At 47.8% G+C, this 23534-nt stretch overlaps 1 protein-coding gene across 5 annotated transcripts in view; it reads left to right on the top strand.

Annotated features, from left to right (window-relative positions):
• LOC137433159 (ras-specific guanine nucleotide-releasing factor RalGPS2) overlaps positions 1 to 23183 on the top strand; it is a 262715-nt gene extending 239532 nt beyond the window's left edge. For 2 of the 5 annotated variants that reach the window (XM_078783628.1, XM_078783629.1), the window contains 3 exons: positions 1323 to 1428; positions 21241 to 21332; positions 21614 to 23183. In XM_078783628.1, the coding sequence (XP_078639754.1) occupies positions 1323 to 1428; positions 21241 to 21332; positions 21614 to 21643 (228 nt within the window). In that variant the 3' untranslated portion in view covers positions 21644 to 23183. Of the gene's footprint in view, positions 1 to 1322; positions 1429 to 21240; positions 21333 to 21585 lie in introns of all 5 variants that reach the window. The other 3 variants (XM_078783631.1, XM_078783630.1, XM_078783632.1) reach the window with 3 other exon arrangements.
• Positions 23184 to 23534: the final 351 nt, after the last annotated feature.

Raw genomic sequence — 23534 nt, 5'->3', positions numbered from 1 at the left:
TCCTTCAGTCCATCCATACTTTTCGCAATCAACACCAAATCATCTGCATACAACAAATCCCTTATGGCAACGCACACATATAAACACTTAGATAGGCCCTAAGTGCAACAGTAAATAATTCCCCTTCCCTTACAATGACCTTGGAAGAAGACCGGCAGGAAGCCAGATCGGGGCACCGCCGGATGGCCGCCGCCAGCCGCACCACCAGCTGGCCTAGCAACATTGTGTGAGACGAGTTGCAACCACGCCACAGGGAACGTGTGATTGGTTGGCGCGGAAGGCACGAACCTCCAGCCAATCAGGGCGGTAGGCGCGAAGATGCAACTGAGAAGGAGGTTGTTCATTGGAGGGAAGGCGCTAGAAGGTTCTGTGGACGACGGGAAGCTATGAGGCGCTGATTCGGGGGCGCGCCAGAGCTGACGTCACACGCAAGGTTACAAAAGAGCGCGCTGGACGACATTTTGTCTCTTTGCTCTCTCTCTTGGACTCTGTGCGCTGGACCCCTTCGTATTGGAGATCTCTCTGTGCTTGAAGCTCTTGCTCTTCTTGTCCCTGGTCTTCATTGGCTCTTCCTTCTCACGTGCTGGACCTTTGTGCTTCGTGCTGGGTGACGTTGGTTCGTCGTGGTGCTTGGAGCGGGATCCGGTGCTGTTGGTACTGGAGCGAGGGACCTCGTGGTGTGCCGCAGAGCGAGTCGCATCGAGGCCGGGTGAAGCGTGCGAGCGAGCGGACGAAGGGTTTCTTCGCGCCAGAGCTTGGAGCCGCGTTGGACGGTGGACAAGACTGCAGACAGATAAGCTCGCACCCACGAACCATTACACGACGATTTCTTTTCGTAATTCATTCCTGTGTGGCGTATTTGAAGTGAGGTGTGCGGATCCTGATTAAGGATCATTATTAGATTTATCATCACGTTTCCCTGTCCCGACCTTTATTTAAAATAAACCCTTGCATTACTTTCCATTCCTTGTTAAACCAGTGTCCGTTTGAGTTCGTTCCCTCTCCAGGTAAGCGCTTCCCCCTCTTCTTCTTCTTCATTTCTTTCTCCCGCGTTTTATAGCCGAATCCGAGTTGGTCGTCACCTCAATTAAATCCGTTCGGTCTTCCGCGGTCCCTGGTGTTAACCTTGAGGGATTCGCACGACAATATATACTGTATAGTGTATATGCCCATTTGTTCATCCGTTTGCTTTTTCTGTTTTTATGCATGCAGCCGTTTCCCCACCATCCCACTGTCAGTATGTTACTGCTCCATCCTCATCACCACACTCTTCCACGAGCCTGGATTTTGTATTTGAATAAAAGGTTTCATTTTTGTGGCAGTTCAAATCACGGCCATCCAAGAAGACATGCGTGGCCGGCTACATGGTGCTCAAGTTGGGAGAACCTGACACAGCTGGGGCCTTCCAGCTCATGGACTCTGAGCATGGTAAGGGGACTGATGGTGTTGCAGTGTGGGATTAAGGGTCTATTACAACAAACTTGAATTGTAATGAAATGTACAGGAAGAGTAATCACCCCCACTTCCCCACCTGTGGGTGCGAAGGTCAGACCCGATACGTAAGGCCGCGGCAGACATGGAATACATGCCACCAAATCGATAACCCAGACACCCTAACTGGAAGCAGGGCCATCCTCCAAATGCACTCTCTTTATTACATCAATCCCAAACCTCATGCCGATTGATCCCTCCCACCCTCCTCTCCCCCCACAGCCCAATCATAAGTACAGCTGATTTCCCCACAGCTGCACATTCTATGTTGTTGTCAGCTATGAGGATGGAAGATAGTATTCTTCTGAACGTCAGAATTTGTTAACAAATAATTTCACTCTTTACGGCTCAGTGTGCGTTTACTTTCCGTACAATATGTCTCCTGAGCTGCCTATTTACAGTCATTTACAGTCATTACAGTCATTACAGTATTTCAGTCATTTACATATACGAGTGAGATACCCGTGCTACACATGGGTGGGAGGCCGGAATCAAACAGGCAATGCAGATACGGCGAATGCTAAAGCATGAAACCAATAAATTCCACATTCCTGTAGCACCCTCAGTCACACGTCAGACATGGAGAGCAGGTTCGTGAAGGACTTCCATGAAAAACGTACTCGTTCTCAAACAAACGGGTACGCTCACATATAGAAACATCGATCGTGGGTCCGTGGCAAATCTGCATATGGCGATCCGCGAAGTTCACGTTTAGAAGGTAGAAACCATCACTGCATGTCGTCATTCACTTGAACTCGATATCTCTTTTTTATTCCAAACAACATAACTCCAATCACAAATTTATCGCAAAATAAACTTTTAACAACATTGTTAATGTTTCCTTCATTGTAAAAACTACCAAGTCAACAGTTAAAAGGATTTTGAGCCGATAGGTGTTATGGCCTCGGCAAGATCGATGGAGACAGTGATCTGTTAGCTTATACACCGCCCAAATAGCTCTGTGGAATTCTCTCATGTAGAGATTAAACTCACGTCGTTTGAACTTTGGCCGAGGTCATTATTTACTTTTAATGATGTTTATATATGAATCAAAAAGACGATAATTGGTTTTGGGTCGTCCTTTCCGCATATCTTGTGGGATTGTGTGTTGGAGAGACGACCGTGATGGTGGGGAGGGGGTTGGCATTCTCTCAAGCAGGGATTCAACCTATGTCCTTATAAAAGGTCTTTGTCCGAGGTCACCAAGTCCGATCGGTGCAGCTGTGCAGCGCAGCCATGCAGCGATCGGTGCAACCATTTGTGCGGCACCCGGGAAAATAACGTTATGCGGGAGTCCAAACCTGAAAATGCTTGAGGCCAAAGCTGAAATTGGAAAAACAAAAAGCCTATTTTACTCCAGGGGGTCCCAGGATTACCCACCCAAAATATCGTTGCGATCGGTTCAGCCGTTTTTGCGGTACCTTCGAACGGACAGACAGACAGACAGACAGACAGACAGACGGACGGACATTTGGTGAATTATAGTAAGATTGATGCAGTTATGGAAAATCCCCCGGGGTGACACACTCAGCACATAAGGAGAACCCTCAGTTAGATATTCCATGAGTAAGTGTGTTTCGTCAGGTTACCTCCTACCTTGTAGCAGGGATGGGGAAAATGCGTTGTGTGTGTTTAGCAGGTTCAGTCACCCTTGTAATTTCCCACCCTCTTGAAATTCCCCTTCCCCATCCATCCCCCCTCAAACCCCATACTTTCTTGAATATTGAACCTCCTCCTCTTCAGTTAACCCATTTCAATTCCTCCCATCCTCAATCCATTCAAATCCTTTTTCCCAACCTTCTTTCCTCTGTACCTTCCCACAGTGCAAACCATGCACACAACGCGACATTTCTTAAAGCACACGCATTATGTTACAAAATAATCAAAACCATTGTACAAGTCATTCTCAGGGCTAAGTTCACACTGAGTAAAAACTCCTCATGGAAGGCACAACCAAGAGACTCGGCATATGTTGTGCGGTGAGTGGGTTGGGCTGCTCGTTCGGCGATGGCGTAATTGCACCAATGAGAACATGACAATCAGGGGTCAATATGTGTTGGAGTGACCCTTGCCCCACTCTCCATATAAGGCCATGCAATCTCCATATAAGGTTGAACACACCGAAATTCACTGCTTGCTGCGTCCAGCGAACGGTATGGAACTGGGATAGCTGTTTTCGCTTGGAGGACCAGAACTGCCTTGCATGGAGGAACGAGACAGGACAAGGTGCACAAAGGTGAATCCACCCAAGTGAACACGCAGCACATGTTCCTGGACGAAGCGGCCTTACACATCCTGAGATACACGATATTTCCTTTCTGTCTCTACATTCCGAATTTGTTCACTTGATATCTCTCTTTTGTACAACTCGACGATTGAACCTCTTGGATTGAACCTCTTGACACGTCTGAGTGAGGTACTGACACACATCTCACACCTTTCCTCAAGAGCCTACTCTGCATACACCACACCTCTCCTGACATACCGCACACACACCAACCACATTCGCTTCCTTCCTTCCCCTCCATTCCGTCCACTTTGGGGCTGACGTGTATCGTTCCCTGTTCGCTGCCCGAATGCCCAGCAAGGGCTCGGATAGCTTGGTGAATAACCTCAGGGTTGTTGCTGACAGGAGGAAACAGTGGGAAGGTTAAAGCATGTTTGCGCACTTCCGTTGTAAGCATTGTAAATTCGTTGTAACCCAAATTTATATCCATAATTTCAAAACACACCTAGTCACATGTGTGCCTTACTCTTCCATCAGTCATCAGCATCATCCCGTTTCGGCCCTTCAACTTCGATACGGTCAGCTAAAGTGGGCCAGCAGGGGAACATATGCCTCCACATGCAGCAAATACACTTGGACGCGTATGTCCCCCCATCCTCAGTCAGCGAGACCACAAACTACAACAACAAAACAACAGCTTCCACTCTCAGAATCCACAGACCTGAAAAAGGACATGGTGGAGCACCCAACCAACCACCCACCCTTATAACCTTCACTATTCAACAGCAAAACACATGGAAAAATACACACACACACACACACACACACACACACACACACACACACACACACACACACACACACACACACACACACAACATACACTGCTCAAAACAACAACCATACACGCATCTCCAATTCTCTTTCACACTCAGTCACTGCCGTACCTCTTTTGGGCTGAACGAACCACCATCTACTCCATTCGACCAGACTCCGTAAACTTCCTCCAAATCCAAAGTGAGCCGTTCAAGTCAGCCTGGGCCTCTCTCTCGCACATCCTCCTTCTGACTGTGCTACACACTCCAAGTCTAGCTAGAAATGAATAAAAGGAAACAGAAATGTATACTGTATGTATAATATATATATATATATATATATATATATATATATATATATATATATATATATATATATATATATATAATCAACGAACATAACAGCGTGACGAGCGCTGTCCCGATCTCCTGTGGACCGAAGTCCTAGACCAAAGCGTCACCTCCGACCCAAAGGGTCTTCTGGAGGCCTCAGCCTGGCCACTCTGTCAACAGACAGAGATGAGGATTTTTTGCAGTATGCCGTCCTGACGAGGGTCAATAAGCCCGAAATCTGGATTGGCGGCTCTGCTTGATGTTTACCCAATGGGGACCAATGAATAAATCTCTGTCTGTTGACAGAGTGGCCAGGCTGAGGCCTCCAGAAGACCCTTTGGGTCGGAGGTGACGCTTTGGTCTAGGACTTCGGTCCACAGGAGATCGGGACAGCGCTCGTCACGCTGTTATGTTCGTTGATTATTATCCCCTCCGATCGCACCGCACCCCCTGGTTTTGGTTTGCACTGGTGGGAACGATGGTCTGTGTGGCAGACAGGCTGTTGGTTCCTTGCAGGTTATACGGTATTTACCGTGTGAGACATAATTCGTGGCTGGTGCTCACCATTAAAGCTAGGAGGTGCCTTGATCATCTTAATAGACGATTTTGGTCCTCATTGGTTAGTTTTTTCGCAGTGTGCCGCCCTGTGGCTGTGCGCAAGTACTGCATGGAAATCGGACCTGGCAGGAGTAATTCCCTGCCAGTGGATTAAGGGGTCTCACTCCTATTAAGAGGAGTGGTCCCACCTGTATGACCATGCATTGTGGCCCTTCGGGGGCATGATGCATGCGTTTGAATGACCATGTGCTTCCCCCTCGGGGTTGAGGCGCATGTGTATTGTTTTGGGGACAGCCTTGTTGACGATGTGCCTTGACCATGGGGTCAAGGTGCACGTCCAAGGCTGTTCAAATGTTTGAGTTTTTACCTTTTTTCACTGCAAAAAAGGCAGGCCTTCTGTGCGGGCCCTAAATGCGCAAGTACTGCATGGAAATCGGACCTGGCAGGAGTAATTCCCTGCCAGTGGATTAAGGGGTCTCACTCCTATTAAGAGGAGTGGTCCCACCTGTATGACCATGCATTGTGGCCCTTCGGGGGCATGATGCATGCGTTTGAATGACCATGTGCTTCCCCCTCGGGGTTGAGGCGCATGTGTATTGTTTTGGGGACAGCCTTGTTGACGATGTGCCTTGACCATGGGGTCAAGGTGCACGTCCAAGGCTGTTCAAATGTTTGAGTTTTTACCTTTTTTCACTGCAAAAAAGGCAGGCCTTCTGTGCGGGCCCTAAATGCGCAAATCGTACCTGACAGGAGTAATGCCCTGTCAGTGGATTAAGGGGTCTTACTCCTATTGAGAGGAGTGGTCCCAATTGAATGACCATGCATTGTGGCCCCTTGGGGGCATGATGCATGTGTTTGAATGACCATGCGCTTCCCCCTTGGGGTTGAGGTGCATGTGTATTGTTATTGGGACAGCCTTGTTGACGTTGTGCCTTGACCATGGGGTCAAGGTGCACGTCCGAGGCTGTTCAAATGTTTGACTTTTTACCTTTTTTCACAAGCAAAAAAGGCAGGCCTTAGCTGTGGCCCCAAAACAGCGCAAATCGTACCTGACAGGAGTAATGCCCTGTCAGTGGATTAAGGGGTCTTACTCCTATTGAGAGGAGTGGTTCCAATTGAATGACCATGCATTGTGGCCCCTCGGGGGCATGATGCATGCGTTTGAATGACCATGCGCTTCCCCCTTGGAGTTGAGGCGCATGTGCATTGTTATTGGGACATCCTTGTTGACGTTGTGCCTTGACCATGGGGTCAAGGTGCACGGCCGAGGCTGTTCAAATGTTTGACTTTTTTACCTTTTTTCACAAGCAAAAAAGGCAGGCCTTTCATGTGGCCCCAAAACAGGTCAATAAGCCTGAAATCTGGATTGGCGGCTCTGCTTGATGTTTACCCAATGGGGACCAATGAATAAATCCCTGTCTGTTGACAGAGTGGCCAGGCTGAGGCCTCCAGAAGACCCTTTGGGTCGGAGGTGACGCTTTGGTCTAGGACTTCGGTCCACAGGAGATCGGGACAGCGCTCGTCACGCTGTTATGTTCGTTGATTATTATCCCCGCCGATCGCACCGCACCCCCTGGTTTTGGTTTGCACTGGTGGGAACGATGGTCTGTGTGGCAGACAGGCTGTTGGTTCCTTGCGGGTTTTGCGGTATTTACCGTGTGAGACATAATTCGTGGCTGGTGCTCACCATTAAAGCTAGGAGGTGCCTTGATCATCTTAATAGACGATTTTGGTCCTCATTGGTTAGATTTTTTGCAGTATGCCGTCCTGACGAGGGTCAATAAGCCAGAAATCTGGATTGGCGGCTCTGCTTGATGTTTACCCAATGGGGACCAATGAATAAATCTCTGTCTGTTGACAGAGTGGCCAGGCTGAGGCCTCCAGAAGACCCTTTGGGTCGGAGGTGACGCTTTGGTCTAGGACTTCGGTCCACAGGAGATCGGGACAGCGCTCGTCACGCTGTTATGTTCGTTGATTATTATCCCCGCCGATCGCACCGCACCCCCTGGTTTTGGTTTGCACTGGTGGGAACGATGGTCTGTGTGGCAGACAGGCTGTTGGTTCCTTGCGGGTTATGCGGTATTTACCGTGTGAGACATAATTCGTGGCTGGTGCTCACCATTAAAGCTCGGAGGTGCCTTGATCATATATATATACATACATATATACATACATACATACATACACACACGTACACACACTACATGACCAAAAGTATGCGGACACCCCTTCTAATTAGTGTATTCGGCTATGTCAGCCACATCCATTGCTGACAGGTATATATAATCAAGCACACAGCCACGCAATCTCCAAAGACAAACATTGGCAGTAGAATTGGCCGTACTGAAGAGCTCAGTGACTTTCAAACGTGGCACCGCCATAGGATGCCACCTTTTCAACAAGTCAGTTCATCAAATTTCTGCCCTGCTAGCCAGGCCTAATCACTGCCCCGGTCAACTATAAGTGCTGTTATTGTGAAGTGGAAATGTCTAGGAGCAACATCAGCTCAGCCGCAAAGTGGTAGGCCACACAAGCTCAAAGAACGGGACCGCCGTGTGCTGAAGCGCTTTAAAATTGTCCCTCCTCGGTTGCAACACTCACTACTGAGTTCCAAACTGCCTCTGAAAGCAACGTCGGCACAACAACTGTTCGTCGGGAGCTTCATGAAATGGGTTTCCATGGCTGAGCAGCCGCACACAAGCCTAAGATCACCATGCGCAATGCCAAGCGTCGGCTGGAGTGGTGTAAAGCTCACCGGCATTGGACTCTGGAGCAGAAGAAACGCGTTCCCTGGAGTGATGAATCACGCTTCACCATCTGGCAGTCCGACTGGCGAAGCTGGGTTTGGTGGATGCCAGGAGAACGCAACTGCCTGAATGCATAGTGCCAACTGTAAAGTTTGGTGGAGGAGGAATAATGGTCTGGAGCTGTTTTTCATGGTTCAGGCTAGGCCACTTAGTTCCAATGAAGGGAAATCTTAACGCTACAGCATACAATGGCATTCTCGACGATTGTATGCTTCCAACTTTGTGGCAACAGTTTTAGGAAGGCCCTTTCCTGGATCAGCATGACAATGCCCCTGTGCACAAAGCGAGGTTCATACAGAAATGGTTTGTCTAGATCGGTGTGGAAGAACTTGACCGGCCTGCACAGAACCCTGATCTCAACCCAATAAAACACCTTTGGGATGAATTGGAACGCCGACTGCGAGCCAGGCCTAATCGCCAAACATCAGTGCCCGACCTCACCAATGCTCTTGTGACTGAATGGAAGCAGATCCCCGCAGCAATGTTCTAACATCCAGTGGAAAGCCTTCCCAGAAGAGTGGAGGGTGTTATAGCAACAAAGGGGGAGACCAACTCCATAGTAATGCCCATTAATTTTGAATGAGATGTGTGATGTTTGGGTGTCCACATACTTTTTGTCATGTAGTGTGTATGTGTTTGTGTGTATATATATATATATATATATATATATATATATATATATATATATATATATATATATATATATATATATATATATATATACGTGTGTGTGTGTGTGTGTGTGTATATATATATATATATATATATATATATATATATATACATATATATATACACATACATACACATACATACACACACACACACACACACACACACACACACACACACACACACACACACACACACACACACACAAACAGTCAAAATTTAGGTGCACTCAACATAATGTGTTTAATGTTCAGAATGAACATAGGATGTGAACAAAACTCTTACCAAAGATATATCTGCTTATCTACTGATAATATATTGTGCTTCAATGCATCTTTCTTGTGTGAAACGTAGGTTTAAAGCAATTTTTGGAAATAGGTTGAAAAGTGCAATACTAGATCCAAACTGAAACGCGAAGTTAATGTTATTAACGTTTCATCTCAGGAGCAAAAACTGTTTACAAATACTCTGCTCTGTGTGGAATGAATGTCTGTGCTTAGTTTCTTCATCACGTGCAATGTCTATTATTGCCAAGCGTTGCAAAAAATGTTCACAGAAGGGCCAGCCATACAATCTAATGAGTGTTTTTGTGTTTCAGATTACATGAACATGGGTGCAAAGCTCAGCTGATGCCAGAAAAAGACAGGCAATTGTAAATTTGAGAAAAGAAGGTCAATCCTTGAGACAAACTGCAAAAAAATTACAAGTGTCAGTGAATGCATTTGCTTATGCCATTAAACAACATAACAAAACTGGTAAAAATGCGGATAGAAAACTGTCTGGTCGACCAAGAATCACAACAGAATCGCAGGACAAGTAATCCGAGTCACCAGTCTGCACCAACAGACATCTTACAGCACCATAAATTAGAGCCCAGCTAAACAGCTCCAGCATTGCAACTGTTTCGAGGCTTTCTTTTCTCAAAGTTACAATTGCAACTTTCTTAAAGTTCCAAATTGTTCTGGCGTTAGCTGAGCTTTGGCACCCATGTTCATGCAAGCTGAAACACAAAAATACTCATTAGATTGTATGGCTGGCCTTTCTGTAAACATTGTTTGTGCAACGCTCGGCAATAATAGACATTGCACGTGATGAAGAAACTAAGCACACACATTCATACCACACAGAGCAGAGTATTTGTAAACAGTTTTTGCTCCTGAGATGAAACGTTAATAACATTAACTTCGCGTTTCAATTTGGATTTAGTATTGCACTTTTTGACCTAAGAGTATTTCCAAAAATTGCGTTAAAACTATGTTTCGCACAAGAAAGATGCATTGAAGCACAATATATTGTCGTGCGGCCGCCTTTGATTAAAATCAGACGGTCACGGAAGCCGATTGCGAAGGCCTTAGCCCCGAGGCGAAAACTCAATGGCGGATTCCAAAAACAAAAAGCTACACCAAAGTGCGTGGGATGGAGGGGGGTGGCGCAAGAGCCCTGCAGTCTTAACTATTAAATCAACCACACGGAAACTGCGTTCAGGTATATATACAGAAAGTAATATAAAGGTTTATTCACAAGGAGGTGGGACAGGAAAAGCATGCGCCAGTAATAAATATCCTAATCGGGACGTCCCCACACGACAGATTTCGGATACGAGACGAGGGAATACAAATTAAGGAAAAGAACCATTCGTTATGGTGTGTATGTGGTGTGCGGTCTTATCTGTCCGTCGTCTTGTCCCCACTTGGCTCCAACCTCCGGCGTGGAGGAACCCTCTGTCCGCCTCGCACGCTTTGCTAGGCCCGAGCCAACGCCCTCTCCGTTCGCGCACGAGGTCCCGCCCATTCACAGCACCGAAAGCACCGCTCCAAGCACCACGCAGATGGTGAACCAACGACCACCAGGACCTCTCAAGACCAAGAAGGGAAGCGCAGAGAGCACAATACGTCGTGCAGCGTCGAGACAGCCAGAGAGGGACATGCAACACAAGAGGCAGCGAAGAGCCCAAAAACTAGAGCTGCTGACAATGTCGTGCAGCTCCTTTTATCACCTCGCGTCCACTCTCCTCCAATTTTCCCTCTTGCTGGCCCCTCTCATTGGCCGAGTTCCTCCCACCTGGTATTGCTCGCCCTGATTGGCTGGAGGTTCGCGCCTTCCGCGCCAACCAATCACTCGTCCCTGTAGCGTGGTGATAGCTCGTGTCACTCTATGTCGCTAGGCCTGCTGGAGGTGTAGCTGGCTGCGGCCCATGCGGCAGTGCCCCAAACTGGCCCCTTGCCTGTTTTCTTCCAAAGTCCTTGTCAGGGAAGGGAATTATTTAATGTTGGACTACTAAAGACCCACCTGTTCAACACTGCATTCACATTCAACCCACAGCATTTAACCCCTGACTATCTCTTCTCCTTCTCCCTCCTTTTGCTTTAAATATTTCCCTATTGATTCTTGTCTTTTTGCAATTGTTGTTTTCATGTATTGTTATGCATTATGTTTTCCACTCTGTCAAAGCGCCTTTGGGCTTCTTGAAAAGCGCTATACAAAATACATGAATTATTAATATTATTATTAAGGGCCTATCTAAGTGTCTATGTTGGTGTGCATTGCCATAAGGGACAAATGTTTGATTACCAGGTGTGACACACAAGGGCTGTTATCTTTAATCACTATAACTACCTAGCACACAAACATCCTGGTATGTTCACAGGTATACTCTTACCTGACAAACCGGACTAAACATGGAACTTATTACAGGGCAGATTCCCTACCGTGACAGACGAAGCATGTTACCTACTCAGATCTACCTGACTCTAGATATTGCTTTACCCCACCAACATAACAATATTAATCAGTCGATAATCAGGTGTATCTTTGGTAAATGTTTTGTTCATATCTTATGTTCATTTTGCACATTAAATAGTAAAATGTAAAAAAATGTTGGCTGTACCTAAACTTTTGACTGGTAGTATGTGTGTATATATATATATATATATATATATATATTGTTATGAATTTGGTAATGCAACATCTAGAGCTAGGTAGATCTGAATAGGTAGGTATTCGGCTGTCGTGACAGGGACTCTACATGTAATAAGTTATTGATGTTCAGGCGGTTGTCGGGGTAAGATGTATGAGTGTGGATCTACCTGGAGATTCGAGTGTTAAATAGTGAGGGATTAAAGGTAACGCCCCTGTGAGTATCACCTAGTAATCAAACCTTTGTCCTTTATGGCACTGCAAACCACATAAACATTAGTTAGGTCCTTAGCGCAACATTAAATAATCCCCTTTCCCTGACAAGGACTTCGTATTAAATTGACAGGAAACCAGGTCAAAAACACCGCCATGATTGGCCGCCACCGTGTACACCTCCAAAGGCCTACAAACCTGGCCGGCACGTGTTATGCCAGGACCGCAGGGTCGCGTAACGGGGGAGATGTCAGGAGTCGCGGGAGGCTTTGATTGGCTGAGGAGTGCGCAATGTGACGTCATCGGCCACCAATATAGGCGACGGTCGGACGCCAGTTCGAGGAGTTGAGTTGAGTTGAGTTCGTGGCAGGCACTGGGAGACGCAGGCAGGCACCAGAGAGTTGAGCGGTGGTGGAGAGTTGGAGAGGACACGCCATTCCAGTCGCAGTTCGAGTGCAGTTCGGGTTGTAGGGAGTCGCAGGAGACACACGAGAGCACACCCAGTTGGCACTGAGCAGTTCGTTGGCACTTGGCTGCCAGCACTCCCGCGTCGAGTCGGGTGGAGTTGAAAGGAGTCCTTCCTGTCCCTGGTCAAGTGGAGCCGCTGGCCTGCGTCGGACGCGTGGTGCTTGGAGCGAGGGGCCTCGTGGTGTGCGATCGGGCCGGAAGGAGCGGTGCTGGACACCAACAATACAAGACGACAAAGACAGATAAGCCCGATCTCCGCGTATATTTTGAACGACGGGACGTGTTATTTTCGTGATTAATCTCCCTCGTTTGTGTTTGCTGTCAGTCGTGTGGGGACGTCCCGATTTAGGTTTATTAGAATTATTAGATTTACCGGCGGGCTTTTTCACTGGCTTTACTTTTCCTAATAAACCCTTATATTACTTTTTGTACATAATATCTGAACGCAGTTTTCCTGGGTGTTTGATTTTAATAGATAAGGTTGCGGAGCCTTCGCTGCGCCCCGCCATTCCGCGCGTTGGTGTTGAACTTGAGTCCGCCATTGAGTGTTCGCCTCGGGAGTTAAAGTCTCGCAAATCGGTCATCCGTAACTGTGGTGTTAATCACAGTTGCGTAACAAGTGGTGTCAGGAGAGTGGGATTTGAACCCGTCGGACAAATTTTTTTGTCCGCGGCGAGACATCGACACGGTCGGACAAATTTTTTTGTCCGCGGGGCAACATCGACACGGTCGGGCGTACATTGCGCTCGACGTTCGAACGCAAAATTTTTATAGGCGAGGCGGAGAAATTGGATAATCAATTGGGCAAACGGAGCGCGATATCGCGTCTTCGTCAAATTTAAATTGTTTCAGGAATTATTAAAATAAATACGCGCGCGGGAAACAATCTTCCGGAAAGCGGATGTCGGAAATTGATGAGATGGAAGTACGCAGCGAGGCCTCCGTCAGCGTCGGGAGTGAGACGGAAATAAGGGAAATGGAGGATAGCGTTGGAACTTCCCCCGCCGGAGAGACGGCTCCTATAACTTACCAGACCATATTCAATCTATTGAAGGCCCACTATGAACGAATGAATGGGGAATGGCGGAAATTGAGTATTAAAATTGATGGGCTGGCAAACAAAATGGGGGATGATGGGGAGACCGCAGGTGCACAGGTGGATGGGGAATGTCCACAGGTGAGCGGAGAATGTGTACAGGTAGATGGGGAATGCCTGCAGGTAAACGTGGAGTGTCCACAGGTGAGCGGGGAAGGAAATTTGGAATATGAGAGTTGTAATGGGGAATGTTTCCCACATTCTGGCCTGGTTGTTTATCGGGACCGTGTGGATGTCACAACACCCCAACCGGGGGATGAATTTGGAATTGTGCAGCACCAGGGCGGTGGTGCGGAGCAAGAGGGGGTAGAGTTTTTGGGGGTCCATGCGATAGAGCCGGACCGGGTATTTATTGGGGATATTGATCAAAGCCTGGCGGGGCCAGGAATGATTTGTAATGAGGATGATTTGATCCAGCGGCTGGAGACCTGTGACAGTCCCATGGAGGTAGAGCTTGTTCAGGCCCAAAGGAGCCTGGGTGAAGAGGTGAGTTGGTCCGAGGAGGTGGTTGGAATGACCGAGGGGACGCTCACTGTACACTGCTATTTGGAAACAGAGGCTCCAAAATTGGACAACCAGTTGGGGGAGTGTGTTGGCTCCGGGCTGGATTTGGATCTTGGAGGATCGGGAGATAGAGCTTCTGGAGATTTGGTCCCTGTAGGGAATTTGGATCAACTGCAGGGAGGGGCAGAACAACCGGTGGTAGAGGTTGTTCCCTGCAGCTGCGGTTTGGCAGTGGGAATGAAAATTTGTAAAAGAAAATTTAAAATAAAATTACAATGGGAAATTGATTTGGAGCAGCCATGGTGGGGATTGGTCCCCGGGCTGCGGGATCTGGACATGGAGAGGTCATGGGTGATGGCCTCGGGCAAAAGTTGCCCCTTTCAAAATTTGGGTATGCCAGCCAGCTGGGGGGCTGTGATGGCGAGATTTGGACGTGGGGTCCAGCCTTGGGTGTCGAGGTACGACCTGGGTCCCACGGGGGGTCTGGTGGAGTGTGGCGTCCCTTGTCCGTCGGGGCGCCGTCCGAGCTGGTGGCTCGGGCCGGCAGGGTCACCGGACCCTGGTGGGGGTTAAGACCTCCAGGGAGGTCCGAGGTGGTTTCTCAAGCCTGGGATGGCAAATATTGAGGACCACTAGGGGGAGGTGTTGTGGGTCGCGCTTTGGTGGTGGCACTGCGGACGGCCAACTTGGGACTGATGTGGTGACCACCCGGGCATGCGGCCTGGCACTCTCCTCCAGGGACTCTGGGACAACCAGCATGTGGTGACCTGGCATGGTGGTTGGTCTATGGACGCGGGTCAAACCGAATGGACAGGGATGGAGATAGCCTGCCGGACAACCATTGGGGCATCTGTGGAACGTGATGGTGTGAGTGACCTTCCACAGATGCTCCGTTATGATTTATGGACTCTCGGGTTGGGAAGAGAGCCATGGGGATGTGAATCGGGAGATGTGTAACGAGCCGAGCATATGGGCCATGCTCGGCTGGCATGTGTATGGCAAAGCATCCTTCTTTGGTGAGGTGAGTGAAATGTGACAAATGGTTGGCATGGGTAATCTGTGGGTTAGATGCAAATTTAAGGGTGGATTGTGAAATGCCATGGTGGACACTGTATAGTGACGCCATTATTGATCCAGGTGTGTAGACCAAAGTGTTGGAGGCTGTGATTAAATTAATAGGGTAGCAAGACACAGCTTTCAACTGGTTGCGGGGGCAACTGTGCTGATATTTGGGACGCGGGATGATGGGGATGTAGTTGTGTAGCCTGAGGGTCAACGTGGTGCCGTGCGTGTCCGAGGTGTGTGGACCATGTCTTCTGGGTGGGTCTCCTGGTGGAGCATGGCTGTTGACTGGACCTTGGTGTGGTCAAGTGTGGGTGAGCACTGGGGGGCTGCAGTTCTGTAGTCGGACTGGGGGATGATGGGGAGGTGCAGGGGACGTGGCTGTAGGGATGCCACGCACTGCGACCGTGCCCCCCAGGGCCGAGGTTGTGTGTGCGGTAGTGGGTGTTGTGGCAGCAAGTGCTCACCACATTGGCCAGCTGGGGCTGCTGCAGCTGTGTTCCTCGCAGGGGGTCGAAGGATGGATGGTGGGTCGCACCCTTATGGACACTCATGGGCCATGTTGGCGTTTTGACTGCTCACCTTGTCCCGGTGACCCTTGCACGGTAGAGGTGCAGAGCTGTCGTGGCCACAGGTAGTTGTGTAGCGATGATCACCGTTGGATGCGGATCCACATACCTGCCAGTGTAGTGGGGACAAAAGAGAAATTTGGAAGTATTTGGTAGGCCCAATGTGAAATTTTGGGAATTGTATGGGTGGATGGCACCTTTGGATCTGACCAACCTGCAACTACCTGCACTTGAGGTGAGTGTTTTGAGGAGTACTGTCCCAGGCTTCAGGATTTGCTTTGGGAAATTGGGGACATGTAATTTGGAGTTGGGAGGTGAGAGCGAGTGATGACATGGCCGGTGAGGGGATGGAATGGGAGCCACAGTGTCTTGTGGGTGGCGTATGTTTTTGTGTTGTGGTTAGGTGTTTTGATGTGGTCGTGAGAGTGGAACCTGGAGAGTGAGTGATGATTATTGGAGATAATGAGGGGCGATACTTGTGCTTTTGGAAATGTGCTTTTGGAAATGTGTGATGGTTTAAATGTGAACTGGGGGATTTCACATGTGGCAGGCCATGGCAAGCCTTGTAACACCTTTTACACCATCTATGGAATTGTACTGAATTGTGCTGAGTTGTGTGGAGAATTGAATGGCAGTGGGGGAGGAAGTGTGTTTTGGGGTCTTGTGGGTGGGGAAGGTGTGTGTGTCCGCAGGTACAGAGCAAGCTCTGAGGAGCGATGCCTGCGGGCCCCCCTCTGCGGCAATTACCCCTGGCAGCCGGTGGTAACTGGAAATTGGAGCTCGTCGGTGGAGGGTCTGGTTGGGCGCCGCGGGGTGAGGAAGTCCCCCGGTGACCCGTGTTGCTGCGTGAAAGCAGGAGGCAAAGGAGCCTGGTGTGTGTGGAGACCCTCACCGGCGAGGTAACGGCGGAAAGGGGCTGTTGGGCTGTCACGGGGCCAAGAGGTAAAGGGGGGGGGGGGGGCAATGAATTTGTAAGTCGGTTGACTTGTTTTTGGGACTGCGGGCACCACAGCCTGATGCGCCCCCACCATCTTTTGTGCGGTACCTCCCCGCTGCCTAGTTGAGGAATGCACACACACGTGAATGACATCAATGCCATGGTCCTGCAGGGGGTGTATTGGGAATAAGTGCTTTGTTGATTTTTGCAATGCCTTGATGACCTATGGAATGAGAATGAGTGGTTAAGGGGTCTGTGTTGCATGAATGTGGGCGAAATCCACCGAGCCGTGTCACTCACCTGTAACATCTGGACAGGGCCCGTGGAAATTTAGGGGGGATGCATTGGGGATGGCCCCGCAGGTAAGGTTGAGTCTTGTGGCATCCACCGGGGGACGCGGTCTGTAGACCGGGGTATGTACAAAGGTTAGAGTTTTGAGTTTTGGAAAGATGGTTAAGTTTTGTGGTTAAGTTAGTGTTGTGTGTTGTTGTTTCCTCCCTCCACAGGAACAACGAAGAAGATGTACATACTTGCATGATGGTTAAGGGGTTCAGCATGTTAAGGAAGTGTAGGTAGGTAGTCCGACTCACTTCCCACAGCCCTTCCTGATTTATTTCGTAGGTTAATTAAGTGTGTGACAGTAAGTGTTAAGGCTGGAATGGTAGCCCTGCGGTGAACCTTGCAGGAGCTACGGTTCCAGGGGGGGGGCTGTGTTATGAATTTGGTAATGCAACATCTAGAGCTAGGTAGATCTGAATAGGTAGGTATTCGGCTGTCGTGACAGGGACTCTACATGTAATAAGTTATTGATGTTCAGGCGGTTGTCGGGGTAAGATGTATGAGTGTGGATCTACCTGGAGATTCGAGTGTTAAATAGTGAGGGATTAAAGGTAACGCCCCTGTGAGTATCACCTAGTAATCAAACCTTTGTCCTTTATGGCACTGCAAACCACATAAACATTAGTTAGGTCCTTAGCGCAACATTAAATAATCCCCTTTCCCTGACAAGGACTTCGTATTAAATTGACAGGAAACCAGGTCAAAAACACCGCCATGATTGGCCGCCACCGTGTACACCTCCAAAGGCCTACAAACCTGGCCGGCACGTGTTATGCCAGGACCGCAGGGTCGCGTAACGGGGGAGATGTCAGGAGTCGCGGGAGGCTTTGATTGGCTGAGGAGTGCGCAATGTGACGTCATCGGCCACCAATATAGGCGACGGTCGGACGCCAGTTCGAGGAGTTGAGTTGAGTTGAGTTCGTGGCAGGCACTGGGAGACGCAGGCAGGCACCAGAGAGTTGAGCGGTGGTGGAGAGTTGGAGAGGACACGCCATTCCAGTCGCAGTTCGAGTGCAGTTCGGGTTGTAGGGAGTCGCAGGAGACACACGAGAGCACACCCAGTTGGCACTGAGCAGTTCGTTGGCACTTGGCTGCCAGCACTCCCGCGTCGAGTCGGGTGGAGTTGAAAGGAGTCCTTCCTGTCCCTGGTCAAGTGGAGCCGCTGGCCTGCGTCGGACGCGTGGTGCTTGGAGCGAGGGGCCTCGTGGTGTGCGATCGGGCCGGAAGGAGCGGTGCTGGACACCAACAATACAAGACGACAAAGACAGATAAGCCCGATCTCCGCGTATATTTTGAACGACGGGACGTGTTATTTTCGTGATTAATCTCCCTCGTTTGTGTTTGCTGTCAGTCGTGTGGGGACGTCCCGATTTAGGTTTATTAGAATTATTAGATTTACCGGCGGGCTTTTTCACTGGCTTTACTTTTCCTAATAAACCCTTATATTACTTTTTGTACATAATATCTGAACGCAGTTTTCCTGGGTGTTTGATTTTAATAGATAAGGTTGCGGAGCCTTCGCTGCGCCCCGCCATTCCGCGCGTTGGTGTTGAACTTGAGTCCGCCATTGAGTGTTCGCCTCGGGAGTTAAAGTCTCGCAAATCGGTCATCCGTAACTGTGGTGTTAACCACGGTTACGCGACAATATATATACATATATATATATATATATATATATATATATATATATATATATATATATATATATACACACACACACACACACACACACACACACACACACACACACACACACACACACACACACACACACACACACACACACACACACACACACACACACACACACACAGTGCATTCAGAAAGTATTCAGATCCCTTCACGTTTTTCACATTTTGTTATGTTGCAGCCTTATGCGGAAATCGTTTAAATTAATTTTTTCCCTCATCAATCTACACTCGATACCCCATAATGACAAAGAGAAAACAGGATTTTAGAAAGTTTTGCAGATTTATTAAAAAGAAAAAACTGAAATATCACATTGACATAAGTATTCATACCTTTTGCTCTGACTTGAAATTTAGCTCAGGTGCCTCCCATTTCTCTTGATCATCTTTGAGAGGTTTCTTCACCTTGATTGGAGTCCACCTGTGGTAAATTCAATTGATTGGACATGATTTGGAAAGGCACACACCTGTCTATCTATATAAGGTCTCACATCTGACAATGCATATCAGAGCAAAAACCAAGCCATGAGCTCGAAGGAACTGCCTGCAGAGCTCAGAGACAGGATTGTGTCGAGTCAGAGATCTGGGGAAGCCTACAAAAAAATCTCTGCTGCATTGAAGGTTCCCAAGAGCACAGTGGCCTCCATAATTCTTAAATGGAAGAAGTTTGGAACAACCAGGACTCTTCCTAGAGCTGGCCGCCCAGCCAAACTGAGCAATCGGGGGAGAAGGGCCTTGGTAAAAGAGGTGACCAAGAACCCGATGGTGACTCTGGCTGAGCTCCAGAGATCCTGTGTGGAGATGGGAGAAACTTCCAGAAGGACAACCATCACTGCAACACTCCACCGATCTGGGCTTTATGGCATAGTGGCCAGACGGAAGCCTCTCCTCAGTGAAAGACACATGAAAGCCCGCTTGGAGTTTGCAAAAAAGCACCTAAAGGACTCTCAGACTGTGACAAACAAGATTCTGTGGTCTGATGAAACCAAGATTGAACTGTTTGGCTTTATGTGACGTCAACCTGAGCAAGATGTGAGCTGTTCAGTGGAGAGAGCAGTACTCCATCAGGCTGCGGATGAAGGCCTTGCTGGGGATACAAGTTTGGTAGCTGACTTTGGATGCCAACTTTGAAATATGGTTTTCCCAAGAAAGATCATGGCAGATAGTGAGACCCTGGAGTTTGAATGACTGAACCTCCTCAAGAGGTTTGTTAAGAAAGTCGACAGGAGGGTTTGTCACAGTCTTTTCAGAGAGAGATGTTGAGTGTGTGAGATTTGTCATGATTGAAAGACATATTCCAAGTGTGACTAGCTTGTGATTTTGTCAAAATCTGACGAGAGGGAAGAGGTTGCTTGCTGCCTGGTACCTGAAGGATGAGAGATGTCACAGTAGAGGATGAAGGTGTCAGCAAATCGATAAAGCGGATTTTCCAGGGATTGAGAGATAGAACGTTGATGGAGATTAGGAATAGGACTGGGCCCAGAACACCGCCTTAGGGGACTCCAGCCTTACCAGGGAGCGAAGATGAAAGGATTGTGTGGAGAGCCCCACGTCGGCTAAGAGAGTAGAGGAAGTCAGTAGGCCATGTGTGGAGTTGACCTTGGATGCCATAGGCAGTGAGTTTGGAGAGCAAGGTGGGATGCCAGACCATATCGACAGCACGAGATATGTCCAGAGACGGCCCTGATTTCAGGTCTGACATTTTGAGTCTCCATCCATTGTTGCTCCTTTCTTTTCAGGTGCCAATCCTTTCGCAAATTTATGCCCACAAACAAATTTAAAGAATGCAGATTATTTAACCACAATTGTTTCACTTCAGCTTGCATAGCGATAGAGTTTGTCAATGATTCCAGGAATACAAGCTATTAACAGAAAAATGCCATGGCATGTTTTTGGTCCAAATGCGTGTTCATGTATTGGCAGAACAGAAACCAATCACAGATGCGGGAGAGGGGTGACCTGCACACACCTGTCACAATGGAAATGCATCTCATTAGCCCGTCCCTTGCGCAGCAGCTATTTGAGATATTTTCATCAAATTTTCACAAAAGCTTTATTGTGATAATACGGAGAAGGCACATTAATAATTTTGGCAAAAGGTCAAAAGGTCGTAGGTCAGCGTCACGTAAAATCATCAATTTTCAGCCATTTCACCTGAAATTTCAATTTACCATTTGAGTTTTGGTCTAAAATTTTCAACAAAGTTTTATCATGAGAACATGGAGAAGGCAAATTAATAATTTCGTTGAAAGGTCAAACGCGTCAGCGTCACATAAAATCATAAATTTTCATCCGATTGACCTGAAATTTTAAGAATTTGCATATTGGATCACCAATCAAAAGCTAGAAGCTGATTTTTTTTTTTAGATCTCAAGCTCAAAGGTCAAGGCTGCATAAAATCATCAATTTTCACTTTGTATTATTTTTTAAACTGTTCGTTATTTTGAGCATACGAAAGAAGAAGAAGATGTCTAAATAGAAACGGACGCGGACGGGCTTTGCATTTTCAGATGCTTTCTTGTCTTTGTTTTGTTCCACTTTGCAGGTAATGTGTACAAGTTCCAGGCTAACTCTGAAACTATCGCAAGACTTTGGGTCACACACCTGGAGGATGCCTGTCGGAGTAACCGCACTCAGGCAAGTTTTCTGTCATCACCCATTCTCAGTGACCCTTGTACACATAGTGTGCACCTGAAATGTAGGAATAAATAGGTAAATATTTCGGATATCTGACCCCCTCTATGTCCCCTTTGTTGACAGAGTCCCTTTCAGATCTCGTAAATCCGTCAGCTCATTCAATGTCAAGCGTTTATAGATAAACCCTGAAAGTCAAATATATTACTGTGCATTTGTTTAATTTCGAATTTTCCAAAAAAATTATTTTTTACAGAACACCTGATTCATTGTCTCCTTTCCAGCCCCCAGACAACCTCATGAGCTTTGAGTAAGAGAGCTTCCGGAGACTCTTGCACGACCTTTTGGAAACCTGGGACCAAGCAACCTTTTTACAGGGATAATTCCTGGGGTGTGGTTCAACCCACTGCCGGGGTTTGACCGGAGACTACATGTTTGAATCCTGCTGTGTATCTTGGATCGGCGGCATCAAGGAGCTTACCAACCAAAGATGTTAGCAGTTGATGTAAGACCAGGCTTTTGAATAATCCACAGCGACCTTACTGTCACCTCCTTCCAGCTAATAGACTGCAACACCATCGTACCCAAAGCATGAACGTTCGGACTCATAAGTGCTTCTAGCACAGGACCAGTCCAGGGTGGATGCCTTATGACTTGTGGATTAACTCCCAAAGAAGGCCACCCTTTTTTCCCTGCCCCTCCCTTGCTCTTCTACCCCTCTCTCACCCTTCTTCCCCTGCCCATTCCCCGACTCTTCTTCCACTGCCCACTACACGGCTCTTCTTACCCTGCCCCCTCCTTGGCCAATCTTCTCTGGCCCTTCCTCTCCTGAATCTTACCCCGACCCTGCTTCCTCCCTGGCCCTGCGTCCTCCCTGGCCCTTGTTCCCCTGCGTCCTCCCCGGCCCTTATTCCTCTGTGTCCTCCCTGGCCATTCCTCTCCAGCTCCCTCCTCTCTTCACACCATTATCACTGCCCAAAAGATTCTAGAGACGAAGAAACTTTGGTGAACATAGTCTTCAGTTCCCAAATGAGGGCTGAAGGATATGTGGATATCTTTGGCCGTGTAGCAGTTGTTCTAAATTTTGTACTCCACCAGCATTGGACAGCATTGTCTCTCCAGGAGTTTGAATTTGGAATTTAAAAGCTGCCGATCCATTGGAGAGACTAAAGCACTAAAACTGCATTATGGTGTCTTCCTGTTTCTGAACATCAATGAATGACGTTTCCAAGAGCATTGAGTGTTTTGCAATTTTCTCTTCTCCCCGCCCGTCCCCCTGACTTTGTAAGATATATCTCAAGTTACCATTCTTACATCAATGTACTGTCCAAGCATGCTTTGTCTACATTTTTGTATGCGAGACTGTTCTGGCTGCATTGTCAACGTATCGTTCACCCTCCCTTGTTATGTTTAAACGAAAATATTAATCCATTTTGTAGTACTCGACATCGTTTTTCAAATCACGTGTTGCACACATGGACCTTGGATGCACGTCCGCACTCGTCTGGGTGTTCCACAGCTTTCTTCCAACATTGTACACAGAGATCGGGCTAGCGCTGCTCCTCCGCAGTCATAGCCGAAGGTTTTCGTCCTCATCCAGATTTGTATTTTGGAGCACCACGCATCCACAACATCCCTTTCCTCAGGTATTTATCAAGATGAAAGCGGCTAAAGAAAAAACCTCTTCCCAGTATCTAGAGATACCACTGCCGGGTGGCAGGGAGGGGGCACGAGGCACTTAGTTTGCCCCGAGATGTTTGACATCACTTGACAGGGAAGTAAAAAATATATTTAGTTTTCATTTCATTATATGCTTGAAGAGTTTTTATTATAAATAAACAACAATTACAAGAACTCATTATAAACATTTTTTTAAAATTTTATTTATTTATTTTTTTGGTATACAAGATCGAGGCTCGTGAAAGAGCTAACATTAATCACAAAAAAAAACTGACACATAAAACATAAGATAAAGAGAGCGGGAGACAAGATGGGGAGAGAGGGAAGCACACAAGTACAACATTTGAGAGCAGGGATGTCGGGAGATCTGTGGGAGGGAGAGGGCTTGGGGGGAGGAGGCACAGGAAGGAGGGGAGGGAAGAGGTATAAAACACATGGACACTGCTAGGACTTCCAGGAAAGAAGTCGGAATTTCGAAGAAAGTGGATCTGGGGTGAATTAACAAGGGTAGAAAAGATCAAGGTT

The sequence above is a fragment of the Myxine glutinosa genome, chromosome 8, assembly GCF_964187855.1.
Source record: "Myxine glutinosa chromosome 8, kmMyxGlut1.1, whole genome shotgun sequence".
Lineage (NCBI taxonomy): Eukaryota > Metazoa > Chordata > Myxini > Myxiniformes > Myxinidae > Myxine > Myxine glutinosa.
This window is presented reverse-complemented; position numbering and strand designations above follow the sequence as displayed.